Source organism: Grus americana, chromosome 7 (genome assembly GCF_028858705.1).
Source record: "Grus americana isolate bGruAme1 chromosome 7, bGruAme1.mat, whole genome shotgun sequence".
NCBI classification, from domain to species: domain Eukaryota; kingdom Metazoa; phylum Chordata; class Aves; order Gruiformes; family Gruidae; genus Grus; species Grus americana.
In genome coordinates this window covers 20426088-20441668 of record NC_072858.1, presented here as the reverse complement: position 1 = coordinate 20441668, position 15581 = coordinate 20426088, and the positions used below count along the sequence as shown (strand labels likewise).

Sequence of the window (15581 nt, the reverse complement as noted above, 5' to 3'; positions counted from 1 at the left end):
TTTCCAGATTTCTTCCAGTTTAATTTTAGTTTATTCCAGTCACAGGGCTTCCCATGGGCAACTATTCGAAAGAGTTCATTTATAGGAACATTTTTATCAATAAACATTCTGCAAAGTCTATCATCAATATTTAAAAGAAACTAAAGTATGTGTCTACATAGTTCTGTTTTTATTGGGTTTGCCTAGTATATAAATGTGCTAGAAATTACCTAGAAAGGTGGGGGTTTTAATGAAAATTACTCTGATTTTAATTTCATAATCACCAGGAATGTCAATTTTGCTCTTCCTAGGCTTAGATGGTTTGTTTCTTGGCAGGTTGTTTACTGTGAGCACTGTCAGACTGAAAGTTCTTGAAGTTTTAACTCAGACCACTTTTATCCAAATTTGTAATTAGGTATGAAGAAAACAAACTAATAACAACCTCATAAATTTAACTTGTCTGATAAAACAACTGATGCCAGCTTGTATTTATGGATTGTTGCAATCTCACTGTTCAATGACCACACCAGTTATCATGAAGATGACAAAATGAATGTGAATTTCTATTTTAAAAATAAAAATAATTGCCCTGAACCTAGTTTACTATCAAAAATAAGCAGAGAAGGGATCACTTCCCACTTCACTTCAGTCTTAAATATTTTAGTGACTATTGCTGCAGACATTTGCCTTGGAATTCAGTGTCTATATGATCGCATGTGATAGAGGTTTTATTTGGGATATGATGCAGAATGACTTAAACACAGGACCAGGGCAAGAAAATTATGTTTATAGACCAAATTGAATTTGCACCTCTGAGTTTTCTGGATTTAATAAGCTTATGTCCCAAGTTCCAGTCAGAGCTTCATAATGTTTTTAGTAACTCTGATTTCCTGCAGCAACACTTGAAAATGTAACCCCACCATCACTGGCCTTCCCTGTGTTCGTGGGTGAATGGATTAGGTCAGCAAGGATAAAACTTGCCAGTTATGCGTATGTTTGCTGGTTTGATTGCCAGTACATGGCAAATTGCCACCTATGGACTGGCCACACTGTGCTGTTGGGTGCACACTGCGGTGCCAGGGAGATGCTGTAGGAAATACAAATGGTAAAGGTACAGAGTAAAGAGGTGGTGGTGGTGAAGTTTGTTGGATACAGTCTCTAGGAATTGCACTTCAGGTTACTCCACAGCACAAAGCAAGCAGCCCTGCCCCAGTGCCATGAAGCAGCTCTTTCTTACCAAGCACATGCTGGAACTACCATTTTTTCTCTCCCTTTTGCTTGCAAATGCCAGACTCAGATCTTTGGCCTTTTCCCTTTAATATTTGAGAAACATCCTGTTTTGTAGTCACACTCAGTAAAGAGCTCCGCAGGAAAAATGCGGATACTGTCCAGATGGCACAGCTCAGGAGCATCCTGTGTCACTGCCTGAGCACACTCAGTCAGAAAGCATCTAGACAGCACTCTCCAGGCCAACTGGATGGGCTTTGGCCACAGGGACAGATTGTTGCTTCTTTCTGCATGAATGCCCAGATGAGAGGAAGCTGCATACTATGTGCAACCTAAGGAAAAGGAGCTTAGCCCATCTTCTCCTCTGTACATCTCCTTTTCATAAGCATCTTTTTTTTCTTTTTTTTTCTTTTCTTTTTTTTTTTTTTTTTTCTGAAGCTATGGGAGGAGATGCAGTGTGGCTACCAGCTTGGCCATCGCTGGATGGTCAGCTAAGGAGGTGAAGGCAAGAGTGTGCTGAAGTGAAGATTTGGCATGTTTGGTGGACAGGCTGCAGCTCCCTTGTCTGGGCCACCAGGACAGGGAGAGACAGCACATGCTAGCAGTGGGGTTAGGCAGGATTTTGCAAAATTAATAGTGAGAAAACTCACTGTAGATTCAGAGAGAAAATGATTAGCCTTTGACAGTCCTATTTTTTACTATATACTGGAAAACCACTCTCTCTAGAATGTGTGGTCTTTCTTGTGCTGAAATCAGTAGTGCTTCTCAGGGCCATAGATACACTTCTGCTCAAACCATACCAACTTCAGTGGGATAGCTCCCTCATCAAGGTAGTAACTTAACTCAGGAGTCAGAAAGAGATTTTTCTTTTATCTGTTTAGAGCTTTGAGTGTTTACCAATGCCAGTGTTTTGATTGCAAGCATAAAGCCAGAGATTCCCCTGGAAGAGAGGAATTTAAAAAATTACTTCTGCAGACCTTCATGAAAAGCTGAAGCTAGATCTGCAAGATGAGTTATCCCCTAGAAATGCAACTGCTGGCCCATAAGAGCGCTGAAATATCCAGGGAGTCATTGTCTCCTCAGTGCCAAAGCTGAGAAATATGACATTGGAAAATATGGTGAGTAGGAAGTATGACTTCTAGTGGCACTATCAGTTAAAAATGACAGTTTCTTTCCACTAAGATGCCTATTTTTTACTCCCTAGAAGAGGATTAATTACTGGGAACAATGTCTACAACAATTTGTGCAGCCTTTTTCAGCATTGCATCTAAATTTTGCTCTTAAATCCCACAGAAGTCAGGGACAAAGATGATTTACTAAGTGCCACTGAATGATTTTATTTTAAAGAAAGAGTCCCACAAATGTAGGGCACATAGTGACTGTAAGGGGTGAACTGGTCCATCTTTCCTCATTAACAGAAGTAAATATACCTGGCAGAGGTTTGTCCAGCCTGTTTTAACAGTTTTTGGGGAAAAGCGTCCTCACCTTTATGTCTAGATTCTAAACCAAATCAACATTCCTGGAAATCAGGCTGACAACTTTTTATCCTTCAAAAAGGCCCAAGGAAGTAATTAAAATTTTTCTGTTTTCTGGTGACACTTTTATTACTCCAAATGTGTCATCATACAAAAATCATCTGCTGTGGGACTTTGTAAATACACAAATCTCAGCACAATTCCAGCAAGAGATTTTCTGTATTTATACAAACCTTTCCTTCGTGTGGGTAAACATAGCAATGTGTGATTTGAACATGAAAGCAGGCATAATTCAGCAGTTTTGAATATGTTGTGTTCTGAGTGTCTACCTGAATGTGTAAATGTAGAAATGTTCCTATGTACATGTCACATCCTAAAGAGAGACAACAAATAAAAAAGGATTATTCATCTCATAGAGAGAGAAATTATGTGGGCTGGGACATGGCGAGTCAAGGAAAAAAATGTTCACCACTTCTTTGTGTATCATATGTACAATGTTACTTGACGTCTGTGGAGATCAATATCGCCTTAAGAAACTGGGAACTTAAATCATCACACATTGTTACATATTGTGGAGGAAACAGCTCTTCTAACAGAGGGTGGCATAGCTTTTAATTTAAAACCATCCAGGAGAAAGGAAGACCTGATTGTTCCCAGATCCAGAATCCACAAATTACAGAACAGATGTATTTCACTTTCTTTTTCTCAAGGAAAGGTCCAATGGGTTAAGACTAATGAGGAATTCTACTAGTTGTGCAAAAAACTGACTAGCCTACCTTTCCTAGTTAGATTGATGCATATGGTATAAGACTAGTTTTAATGATGTAGTGCTTAATTGTAAGATGAAAAAGATAGGAAAAAAATCAACTCTATCCATCAAATGCAATCTTGCAATGGATAAATTTGCTCCCAGGTTGCTGTGAGTTGCTGAACAGCAGGCTGGAGCGCAGCTTAGAATGCAAGAATTCCCCAGCGAGGAAAAAACAAAAGCAGCTCTTCACATTTCACAGCTCTCTGAAGTGGTAATGAGACTGCCGATTATTTGCTCCTATATCTAGACCCCTCTCCCAAAAGGACTCCAGGGTCACTGGTTCTGATACACACTGTATCTGGTTGGTTTGTTGTACAGTGGGAAATACACTGCTGAAACCTAGAAGTCAAAGGGATTTTTCAGGTGAAGGAAACTTAAGCTTCCGGGCAGCTTTAGGAGCGCCTGTCTTCATTGCTTGATTCCGGACTATACACCCATGTAGAACACTGAGCTAAATGTGTAATGCTGAAAGCTTGATTGTGCCAAGTACATACAGATGATGAGACCAAGTCACAGCCTTCTCAGTTCCACAGGTGTCCAACCCACATCAAGTTCCTGCTCAAAACAACACCCTGCTGCCTTGTAGGCATGGCAGGAGCAGGGAAGCTGTCCTTTGAATGAATACTTGCAAATTTCAGGCTTTCACATGTTACTCATTACAGAGTAAGCACTTTCAGTGCAGGGACTGTCCTGACCTGCACTGGCTGGCACTCAGCACATTGTCAGCACTTAGCCTATAATGATAAATAAGGATGGGATTTTCAAATCTGCAGAAAGAAACTTAAGCTTCCCATTTCTGTTACATCTGTAAAAACCTGGGAATCCAGATCTCTGAGCTGGCTTTGCAAATCTCAGCGCAAAATAATGTAAGTGGTGCCTGAAAAAGGCAGGCAGGCAGAATAAGTGCAAAAGATTATGCTTTCACTCAAAGTTAACAAAATGACTTCCAGAAATTTCCCCCAGTCTTCTATAACTATAAGCCCTTCCTGTTTCTCAAGTAGCTTGTACATGATTATCGTCATCATCAAAAGAAAATCTCAGCTATTGTGTGGCACCAGGCCACTGATGATCCAATCCATGCTGGGATAAACAATGCTGTCTATGCTGTATGAGCTGTAGGTAGAAGGATGCTTCTCTTAAATAGCTCAGCTATGGTCATTCTGCTTCAGAAATCACGCAGGACCAATACCTGTTCTGTGGTGGGGAACCAGAGAAGCCAGATGCACTCCAGTAAAGAGGTTATTAAAGAGCTTAGTCAGTGTAGGAACAGCAGAAGCCAACTCTTATGTACCGCGTACTTTACATGTACAACATGTTGGAAGAACTAAGCCCAAAGGGATCATTTGTAATACAGGATATATTTACCTGATTTCAAAGTGGGATGATGATATGACTTTGCAAAGGCCACATAAGTCAGTGGCAGAATCAGGAAAATTCCCGCTAGCCTGTCTTATCTGTGCAGATATTCCTCCTCTTAAAAATTAGTGTGAAAATGATGGCGTCAACAAAAATTTTGCATAAGTAAAGATTGCAGGATTTGGTCTAACCTGAAGTCATGTCCTTTCCGTTGACTCCAGTGAATCACACAGGAGCTCCTAGGCTTGGTGGTGCAAACCTTCATGAAAAGACACTGAAACCTTTTCATTTAGCTGATGTTCTGCAACTCACACTCTTGGGCTATGACAACTAATCTCTAGGAGGCAATGAAAGGCTTACCAGAAAATTTGGTTGAGGAAGTATAAGATTTATCTTTACTAACTCGAAGGGCTAAGTACTTAAGGCTATAGCAGAACAGCCCTTAGAGAGCAGAATTTGTGGGCCCCTAGAATTTTCTTCTTCCTAATGACTCTCTGTGCTTCTTGCATGCTATAAAAGCCATCCCTTTTTGCATTTCAGCATCTCTATTTCCTTTGATCTGTACACATTTCTCATTGATGCTAATAGAGAATGACACTGATGGGGAATATTTTTGCAACAAGGGGAGCATAGAATTGTTATTCTGGCTAAAGCAAAAGCAATATGACTTAAGCAGAGTTTTTAAAAGGCTTTACTCAAGGCTGTGCAATTGAACATGATATTAGGCTTTCTCTCTCTTTTTTTTTTAATTTTCATTGAGATTATGTCCATATTTTATCCAGGTTATTGTATTCTTGTAAAATTATACTGCAACCCACTCTAGCACGTTAACAACAAAAGAAATTCTCTAGCTTATTATAAACATCTTTCAAGAAACCAGAAGCACATGTCCTCTGGAAATAATTTTGCTGGTATTTAGGTTATTACAAAAAAATTCCCAAAACACTGGAATTTTATTTTGTAATGTTCCCTTATACTCTAGCTTGTTTGCTTAGGTTTTCTAGAATATTCTCCTGGTGCCCTGGTATGGTGCCTTTCTTGGGTTGCAAAAGGAAGCTGCAGAAGTCCAGAAACTCAGCAATTTGAGTCTGTCTTGGCAGTGACGATCACCCCTTAACTGTGTGCCATCAGTGAAAAAAGACCCAGTGCAGACACCAGCTGTGCAATAATTACAGTTGGAAAGAAAAAATTCTTTTATCCTGCAGAGATTTGGCAGGATGACAATAGTATTTTTTTGCCCCAAAGCAGACTGAAAATTCAAAATCTGAGAAATTTTTGAGAATTAAAAAAATAGGGAGGCAAGTTTGCTGAAAATCAATAAAATTTTTCATTTAGATGAACTTTATATGTTTTTCTCTCTGTAATTATTACTAGTTTGTATCTTTGTTGAAACTTCTTTTATTTCACTTAGTTTAAGTTCCTCACTGAAAAATCATTTAAAAGCAGAAGAAAAAGATTTTTTTTTTCTTTTTTCTGAGAATACTGAAACACAGGGGTATAACCAACTGTGTTGTAAAGGCAGGCAAGAGAAACAGAAACGGGAAACAGCTCTGGGGAGTCTCCTGCCCAGCTTCAGAACATGCCTTATAGATTGACTTGGGCTTAGTTTACTTTGCACTTGAAGGTATTGCTAGGTGCGTTTGCATCTTGAAAATCCTTTGGATAATATTTGTTGGATTACTTTTTGACTTAAAATTAACTCACGTCCATAGATTATGTGTTTTCTGCAGCTGCGATGTCTCTCCAGGTGCACTCTGAGGTGAAATATGAAAGGGAAAAGAGCAATGTATGGAAACAGCTGCCAGACTCGAGTCTAACAGCAAGGAATTAAAACTGAGTCTGCTGGCTGCACGCAGCATGTGGATCCTCAGTCACGCTAGGGAAGACAAAGCTGATTTTGTTGTTTGAAAAGCCTTTATTCCTTCTCACCTCCAAAGAGTTTGAACCTTGACTGGGGTTGCATAGCAGGAAGGGAAGAGCCAACAGCTATTTGTGGCCAATATCCTTGGATTTATTCCAGAAAGAAAAAGCATCTGGAAACAGATTTACCTCAAGTTCAGCATGTGTTGATGTGCTTTATTGACCTGCAGGAAGAGTCTGAGTGCTTTAACTGATAAGAGCTTTTCCTAGGAGGGCTGAAGACCAACTGATTTCTGATGTAGCTGTGTGCCTGGGCGCAGTGATTGATGCAGAGTGTGCACAGCAAAGGGTGGCTGTCATCCCCTGACATCAAGTGCTCTTACCTGGGTCTTTGTCCTCTTAGCATAGCTTTGGCCTGACACAATTACCTACATGGATATAAGGGTTTTTTGGTGGACTTTTAAAACTCTCCCTCTTCCTCTACTGAAACCTGACCTGTATGAGTAGACCCTGGCCAAGGTGCAATCTCTGCAGGACCAGCAGAGGAGAGGTGAGTTCCATACCTAAGCAGCAATATCGCCGAAGAATTTAGCTGAGCTGTTCTGAAGCCACCTGGCATTATGCCCAGGTATCCTGGGTTGTACCCTGACCATGCTTAAAAGGGCAGAGGTTATACACTGGCAACTGGTGGGAAGGTTCCCAATTTTAACCCTCATCTGAAAGTGAAACCATCACAGAGACGTTTGGGTTATTCACATGGCCTAACTTTAGGCACCCACCTTCACCTAAGTTACGGAGTTAGTCACTCTGGGCTCTTTCTATTGCCAGAGAAGGGAGAAAGGATCCCCAAATGGCAATTCAGAGCATCTAGTCTGAATTAGTAGGAGAATCAGGCTCCGACTGTAATTCGTCTCTCTTTCTATTGACTCTGTAAGGAGCCTAGCAGACCACTCTCTTTATATAGGCAGCTGAAGTTAGTTGGTATAAAACTCTGTCTCTATTACCTCTGGATGTCTTGTCCAGGTACTGCTTTGTTACTAAAGCAGAGAAACATCTCTTAATCAATCTGTAGGGCAGAATCAGACTCCCCATTTCAGATGTGAAAACTCTCAAAAGCAGTGTGACCAGTATGGTTGTGATTCTGTCAGTAACTGGTATTTTTTCCAAAGCACCAGCTGCCAGAAGCATGTGAGAATCAATAGCAGGTTTCATTTTAGAACAGGCTAAATTTGTACACACGATCACTGCTAGAAAGCTGGAAAACATAAGCCAGTGTAATCTAATGCTCAAAATGAAAAGAGCCAAGATAATTTATCACTTGAAAAAGTATTACTTAAAAAAAAAAATAAAAAAGGAAGGACTTGTATGATTTCAAAGCCAATTTATAGTTTCTGAACCTAGAGTTCTGGCAACATTACAGCAATTGTATTGCAAGAGAAGAATATGGAGAAAATAATGTCATAGAAAATTACTTACCAGGATCAATTTTCTTTGAGGTTTCAAGAGTTTGGGCTTAGGAAAATTATTGGCTATTGGAGCTATGGAAATAAATATTAAGGGATCATTTCATATTATCATCATTCACTGTCATTTTTAGTATATGCATTAGCAATTCATAAATTACAGATTAATAGCAGATTAGGAGCAAATACATGTACTCATACCAGAGTTTAACTGTATTTCAGGTAAGCATAGGGCTTAGGAATTAGAAAAATCCATAAGATTAAAGAATCTCATATGCAAAACATGCGGTTTGTGTGCAGAAGCCGGAACAAATATACACCTTGAGAACTGATCACTTGTGATCTAACCCACTGTAAACCTTCAGATCCTTTCCCTCCTCTCTCCCAGTGGCTCAGCACTGGCAGTAGTGCTCAGAAAGTATGCCCAACAGTCTGTGAGACTGACACCAGAGGCAATCACAAATACTCTTTGGAAGTGAAGTCCCCAAGAGGTTGATCTTTATCTGCTCAGCTTGTTTGACTTCTCAAGTGCACCTGCAATTTTAAGAGTGCAATGTGCTGGCTTCCCTCAGTCTATCCCCAACATGAAATTTCATCTTGCCTAACTTTAATCTTCTCTTTGAGCAGGGTGAATATTGCTACAGAGGTTACTCTCTCTCCTCTGATTAGTGGGAGCTGAGACCTCTTGCTTGGACTTAGTGACTAGCTTTTCAACAGCTAAGGCTGCAGGGAGGTGGGAGCCTGGTCCCAGCAGCAGGTGTGGGCCATTTCTTCCCCCACCGATGGGAGCAAGCACAGGGCACCTCACAAGCAGAGTCAGTGGCAGGGTGTAGGAGTCCTGACATACCACGCTCTGCTGTCCCTCTACGGTTGTGCTCGCGATTTGAAATACCGCTGCATCTCTGTTTTCATACCTTTTGCTGGGATAGCTGGTGGCTGCTCCAGTTTCTCTTTCTCTTTCTTTTTCTTTACTTTCTTGGTCTGTAAAGGGGACATGCTTGTCACACTGGTAACAGTCTCCCCGGAGCTGCAAAGCAGAGAGATATATGAGAGAAAAGTGAAAGCAATGGAGGGAGAGTTTGTCCCAGTGAGTTCATGCAAACACATCACCTTCCACTTGCGAGTATCCCTGCCCAACAACTTGGATTTTGAGCTGGGGATATACTGAAAAACCCTTTCAGGGGTTGGAAATGCTCCGGCTCTTGCATTTTTTTCAACCATAAAGCCTGGCTGAGAGACTCAGGAGTCTGATCTGTCCTGGCACAGAAAATGCAAAGCGTCAGGTTTAAACAAGACTCATTTCATAGCATCTATTCCTTAAAAACATGTATGACCCCACTGCTGCACCCACGATGAGCTCGTACCCATCTGTCCTCGAGGGCAAGAGGCACAGACAGGTTAGGTGCCTTGCATAAGCTCACACGGAAAGTGCACGGCAAAGCAAAATCTTCAATGCAGTTTCCGGGCTAAGACTGGCTGAGGGGCCAGCAGGCCAGGAGGGCATGCAGCATGTCTTCAGACAGCTCACAACCCCACATTTGAAAAAGCTATCTTCTTAAATGAGGTCAGTGTGTTCAGTGCACATAAAATGGAGAAACTGTGCCCTGATCTCTAAACTCAGGCATTCTCCAGTACCTCTGTGCTGAAAAAGCACTAGTAGGTATGAGGGAAGAGTACAAGGTATATTGTAAACAGACTCCTGTCCAAGAAAGCTTCTGTGTTTGAACTATTACAGTTTAACATCCTCTAAGTCTGGGAGGTTTACCCTTAGTATCTCCCAAAGCCTGAGGTCATAAATCCTGCTTTGAATATTTAGGGCTTGGATACGCAGTCAGGTTGCAGCTGAGCTGTGGTAACTAACTGTGCAGGTGCTCCTAGCTTGCAGCTAACGTGAAATACAATTGTATTGGCTTAACTGGTAATGAAAGAAATCTTAACTTATGGCTGGGGTGGGAGGAGAGCGTATAGCAGTTAGTTATGATGACTTGGTAAGTGGCTGTTGCTCAGATGCATCCGACCATGGGCTTACCCTGGGAAAGGTTAACGTGACGTGGTTGTGGGGACCTTTCTGTTCTGTGCTGGTGAGTTACATGACACAGTGGGATCCAACCAGGGTCTCCATAGTCATAGCTGACAACACTGATTTCACTGAATTTTAAATCATTTGTCCCAACTTGCTGTTCCTCTCCAAGTTCTTTTGCATAATAAAACAGTCTCTTTATATTAATAGAATAAAATATTCAAAGTAGGCCAAAGTCTTAATGAAAGTTAAGATGTCTCAGCTATTGCCCACACAAGAATAACAAAATAACAGACATTATCATTTTATGCAGCTGTAAATCCAAGTGAATGTCACTACCACTGGTAAAATCACTCTGGATTTACACTTGCATAGATTACAAAAAGACTCTGGTTTGCTGATTTTCCTGAGTTCTGTTCCATGTACTCAGTCCAAAATATAAGTTTGCTGCCAGACTTTTTTTAAAGTGTTGGAAAGGTAAAATATTTTCATGATTTATAAATAGATCCCATCAATTATGTAAACTGAGGGTTGCATTAAAATAATTTCAAAGTCTGCCTGCACTATTGTGAACCTATCCTACAATAACCATTTGTGTCTATATGATTTTAATGTGAAAAGTTTTAAAAGCAGCAGGAAGTGAAACTGTCCTGCCCAAACACAGCAAACTGCAAAGAACAAAGAATACCAAAAAGGGGATGAGAATTATTTTTTTTAATGTATTTTGGTTTAATAATCCAAGGTCATTAAGGCAGATGCATAGCTTAAAGATAGTATTATTCTGATATAGCTACTTTAAGCACAAGATATGAAAAGACTTAGTGTCAATTCATTGCATTAGATATTATTCCTGCTTTGCCACTGAAAAAGTGAAGCTACAGATAAATGTATTTGTGGCTTAAGCTTTTCTTTTAAATGCTAGGGCCATACAGGGTTAACTAATTCTGGGAGATACAATAACTGTACTTGCTGTCTTAGAACTGAGCTCCTCAAACCAAACAAGGAGGCTCAGAAAAGACTCCTTGGCTCCAAAACACTGCCTCTTTGTGAGCTTGTCTTGTTCTATGTCTCAAAGGAAAGTTAGTTTTTTATCTCCAGCTCCTCCTCCAGCCTCCTGGCTTCTATTTCAACAGCGTCACATTGTGCATTTCTTGAAGGATCTAATGAGTTTTTAGGGAGCAAGAAAAATACAGGAGTTTGGGGGGAAAACCTGTGGAAGGTGTCTAAAAGTCATGGCGCCAGGACAGCAGTTTCCCTGGAGGTCATGGCTGTCCCAAGAGCTGGCAAACTACTACAATTTTGGCTTTTCTGTCCTTATTAGAATCACGGATGTGGGACTTTTCCTGTTGTCATCTAAGTCAGCTATTTCCCCTTATCAAAGGTCTGCAGGGGGATGACAAAAATTCACTTGAGTGAACTGGGAGCTGCTTTGATATTTTCCGAACAGGGAAGCTGTGTGAAAAGGTGCCCGGGATGGACCGGGTACTTGGTTCTGGTTCAGTCTGGCAGAGTTTGCTCCTACGATGTTAGAGTGGCACTGTGGAACAAAGGTGTCGAGATGGACAGCTTTCTTTCTGAGGTGACCTCTTTTTTCACCTCAAATTCTTTGTCTCCTGAAGAGCAGTCACTGAAGGACTGGAGAGATGAGGCCAAAACAAATATAAAAGACAGAAAAAAAAATTTCCTATTTTCAAAGCTACACCTCCTGGGGGTTTCTGGATCTGAAAATGGACAAAATTATTTAACAACAAGGAAGATAATAATAAAGAGGATATTTAAAGAAAAGAAAACCCCAGGAAATGGAATTAGGTGGTTTGGAAAACCCAAAATAACTGCACTTTTTATTTAGGTATTTATTTTTAGAATGTGGGAAAGAAATGGGTTTTGGTTAACTTTTTTCCATAATTTGTTATTGGTCAAGTAGCAAACCAAAACCTAAACATTTGCTTTGTTCTTCTCAGGAAATCTGGATTCAATTTTCTTTTCTACCACGGCCATTTTGTGAGACCTGGGGCAAATCACTTAGCCCTTTGTGCTTCAGATTCCAATTAAGTAAAAACACCATTATGATGTGAAGACATGAAATATTTTAAGATGCTTAGGTATTACTGCAATGGGAGTACAGGCACTTCTTAGACACTGGACTATTAATGTAATTTTGAAACTGGATTCTGCTCTGAGTTTGAAATATCACTAAGGGAGCTGGAGCTGAGCCTCTCTAATCAAAGCTGAATTTTGCACAGCGTAGTCATTTTGACTGGCAGGAATCTCATTCAAATTAGTTCATCTGTTTGGCCTAATGGATATTTAGACACTGTGTTTTGGGTCTAAATGTGTTGAATTAAGTTCCAAGAAAAGGAATGCGCAGGTGGAGAGAAATGAGTTCAAAGGAATTAATAGTTTGTGTTTTGAGCAAAGGCTGGAAAATAAATACTACCAAGTGTGAAACCTAACAAAAATGATGATACTGGTAACACTTTCATAGCTATTTACTTTTAAAGCCCCGAAGTCAATGCACTTTAGACATGCATTTTTGGGATCGGGGCTTTCATTAGCGTATCTTGTCACACTGAAATACATGAAACCGTATTTTTGTCCATGTAGAGTCATACATTTCTCTCACTTCTGGAGATTCCACTTTACAGTGAAGAAATCATGTTGTCTTGTTTACCCCCTGCTATTCAGCCTCCTAAGTTTAGTGTTTACAGTAATATCGCTCCCACATCATCTAGTCCCAGAGAGGCAGATTCTGTAGTACGAGTCTTTTTATCTGACTGCCACGCTCCATTTTTTCCATCATCTTTTCAGTCAGGTCTCATTTTTCTCCTCTTCTTATGTTCTCTACCAGTCTGCTTTGATTTCCTCCCCCTCCCCCTTCCTTTTTTGTTTTTGTAATTCCAACTTTGTCCCAGCAGCTAATAAAGAAGGGGAAGAAGAAAACATCCAGGGAAAAATAAAAAATGCTGAGCTGTCTCTGTAAATTTTTGGTGTGGTGCAATGGCTGGTCAGGGGTCACAGAACAAAGATCCTTCCATGAATAACATGAAAGTTTCAGTTCATACTGGTCTCTCCTGAACTCTCTGTTGCTTTTTTGCGACTTCACTTATATCTGAGTGTCAGTTAGATTGAATACAGTGATAATCCAATGAGAACGCACTGAAAATTACACTATTTGAGGATCTAGGGTATGCTATACTTGGCATATCTTTTTAGATACTATGAGAAATAGTATCTGTGATACCAAGTGATACTGGATTTAAACTACAAGGCTAGAAACACATGTTTTATGTCACTGAAAACTGGGAAACAGCTGTACTGTATTATTACGAGGCATCCCGCTTCAATCTTTTTTGTTTGTAAAATACTTCTGTCATCTTTTTTTTTTTACTGCAGTTCCAGCAGAGTTTATATCTCAAGAAAATCATACGATGGAATCAGTTTTATAGCACCACACAATCAAAAACTTTTGGAGTCAGTATTTAAAGGGACAGTGATTAATGACTGCAGCAAAAGTAGAATTTTTCCCATCACTTGGAGTCTTCAGCTGGGAATAGACTGTGGGCCTTGAAAATCTGTTTTTGAGCCCCATTCCCTGTTCCTGGGTGCAGGAATCACTGGGTAACATTGTGATTTGTTCTATGTACATGGATGGCTTAAGTCATCACCATCTGGTGAGGTGTTGGGAAACCCTACAAAGCAACACAGCATGAAAGCAGGCTCCTCCAAAAAGCAATTCGGAGCCTCAAGGAGAGGCTTGTCACTGAAGCACCTGCAAGACCTACAGCTAGATAGCCCAGGTAGATCTCCCTTATCAGGCGCAGCAGATGTTGGCTTGCAGGCACATTCATGAGTCATGGACCCTGGACTCTTTATCCTCCTGTAGGCATTTTGGAAAACATTACTCATCTTCTTCAGCATACATAACAAATCAAAAATAGAACTGGTGCCTTAGGTTATAGTAAAGAGAAGTGTAATCTCCTACCTGTTCTGGGGGCATTTCACCAGGTAATGCTTCACTGTTAAAGAAAAAAAAAAGAGAAAAAATGTGGCTTCACACCAACACAGTTTATGAGTTACAAATGGGCACTGCAGACAGACCTGTGTCGCTGAGACTGTGGACTTGCCAGGTTGTTACACTGAGAGAGCTGCTAATTGTCACCATACAATATATTGTGCATTAAAATGTAGTCTGACTCAAAGACATAGCTAGGCTTCAGAGAGGGGAATGTATCAAACAACACCAAAAATCTGCTGTGGAAGTGCTGGGCAACACACATTCCAGTGGTCAGGCCAGCCAAAAGACAGCTTGCTAAGGAAAAGCACAGCAGGCCAGTAATTTTACTTTGAAGACTTTTATTTCCCTTGTGGTGCCTCTATTTCCAGAAGCCTGAAATAAACCATTCACCCACAGGAGCCACTGCTGTTCCTAATGTAAGCTAGATTGTGGCCTCGGGCATAAAGGGATGGCCTCCTGGGATCGGATCAGAGGTCCTGTCCAGCCACTATCCCGTCTCTGACAGCTGTGTGTGTGAGCTGTATAAATCCTTCCACTTCGTATTCCCTTGAATCGGTAGTCCTGAGCAAGGACAGCTCCCCCCCCGCAGCCTTTTAGGAGCCAGGGCTATTAAGATGCTTTTTTGTGGCTTAGTGGCTTCTGTGCTCTGCCCAAGCTGTGCCGCGTGCTGAGTGTGGAGACATGCAGGCAGGAGCGGAGGCTCTGGCTCTTCTGGTCAACCTACTGCCAACTTATTTCTCAGAAGGAAAAGAGGGTGCATCCCTGGGCCATGACATGAAGTTGAATACAACCTAGACACACCCCTCCCTTCATGTTCTCCGTTCTTTAAAAGACCATGAAAATCAGACCACAGTGCACTTACATGATTATGCCCCTCTCTACAGGGAAGTTTCCATATCTGGTCTTACCTAAATTCTCCTATTCTAAGGAAGCTCCACAGCTCTTAGGGGGGGGGTGCATTTTAGTCCTAACAAAAGGGGAGCTGAGAGCACTGGGAGCTGGGACTAACGCAGGGGCTGTGTCTAAGCCAGCCAAGGCAGTGCTTCCATCTATCTGTCTGGCCTTTTTTAGATGTACAGGAGAACAGCAGACCTGAGCCTTTGGGAGTAAGGGGATGCTCATATACACTGGTGGGGCGGGGCAGGTTACGTTACGTTACGTTACGTTACGTTACGTTACGGTCCTTGTGGTCTTACGGCTGAGGAGTTGTGGGAGGAAGTTGGAGTGCTGGGAGAGTGGAGGGAGCTGTTGGTGTTCCTGTGACAGGGGTGGGGTGAGTGAGAAGGCCTGATAGAAATTTGCCCAGCAAGGTGAGGTAACGAGATAGTTTTGGTTGTCCTGGGCCTCTGACCTAGTCTTAAGGGGAAGAGCAGAG

General features: G+C 41.2%; 1 protein-coding gene across 3 annotated transcripts in view; it reads right to left on the bottom strand.

Moving 5' to 3' along the window:
- VSTM4 (V-set and transmembrane domain containing 4) overlaps positions 1 to 15581 on the bottom strand; it is a 39309-nt gene that overhangs the window by 7715 nt on the left and 16013 nt on the right. For all 3 annotated transcript variants that reach the window (XM_054832659.1, XM_054832657.1, XM_054832658.1), the window contains exons 5-7: positions 14174 to 14207; positions 9086 to 9198; positions 8185 to 8246 (exon numbers count right to left, since the gene is read on the bottom strand). In XM_054832659.1, coding sequence (XP_054688634.1) covers positions 8185 to 8246; positions 9086 to 9198; positions 14174 to 14207 — 209 coding nt within the window. The remainder of the gene's footprint in view (positions 1 to 8184; positions 8247 to 9085; positions 9199 to 14173; positions 14208 to 15581) is intronic.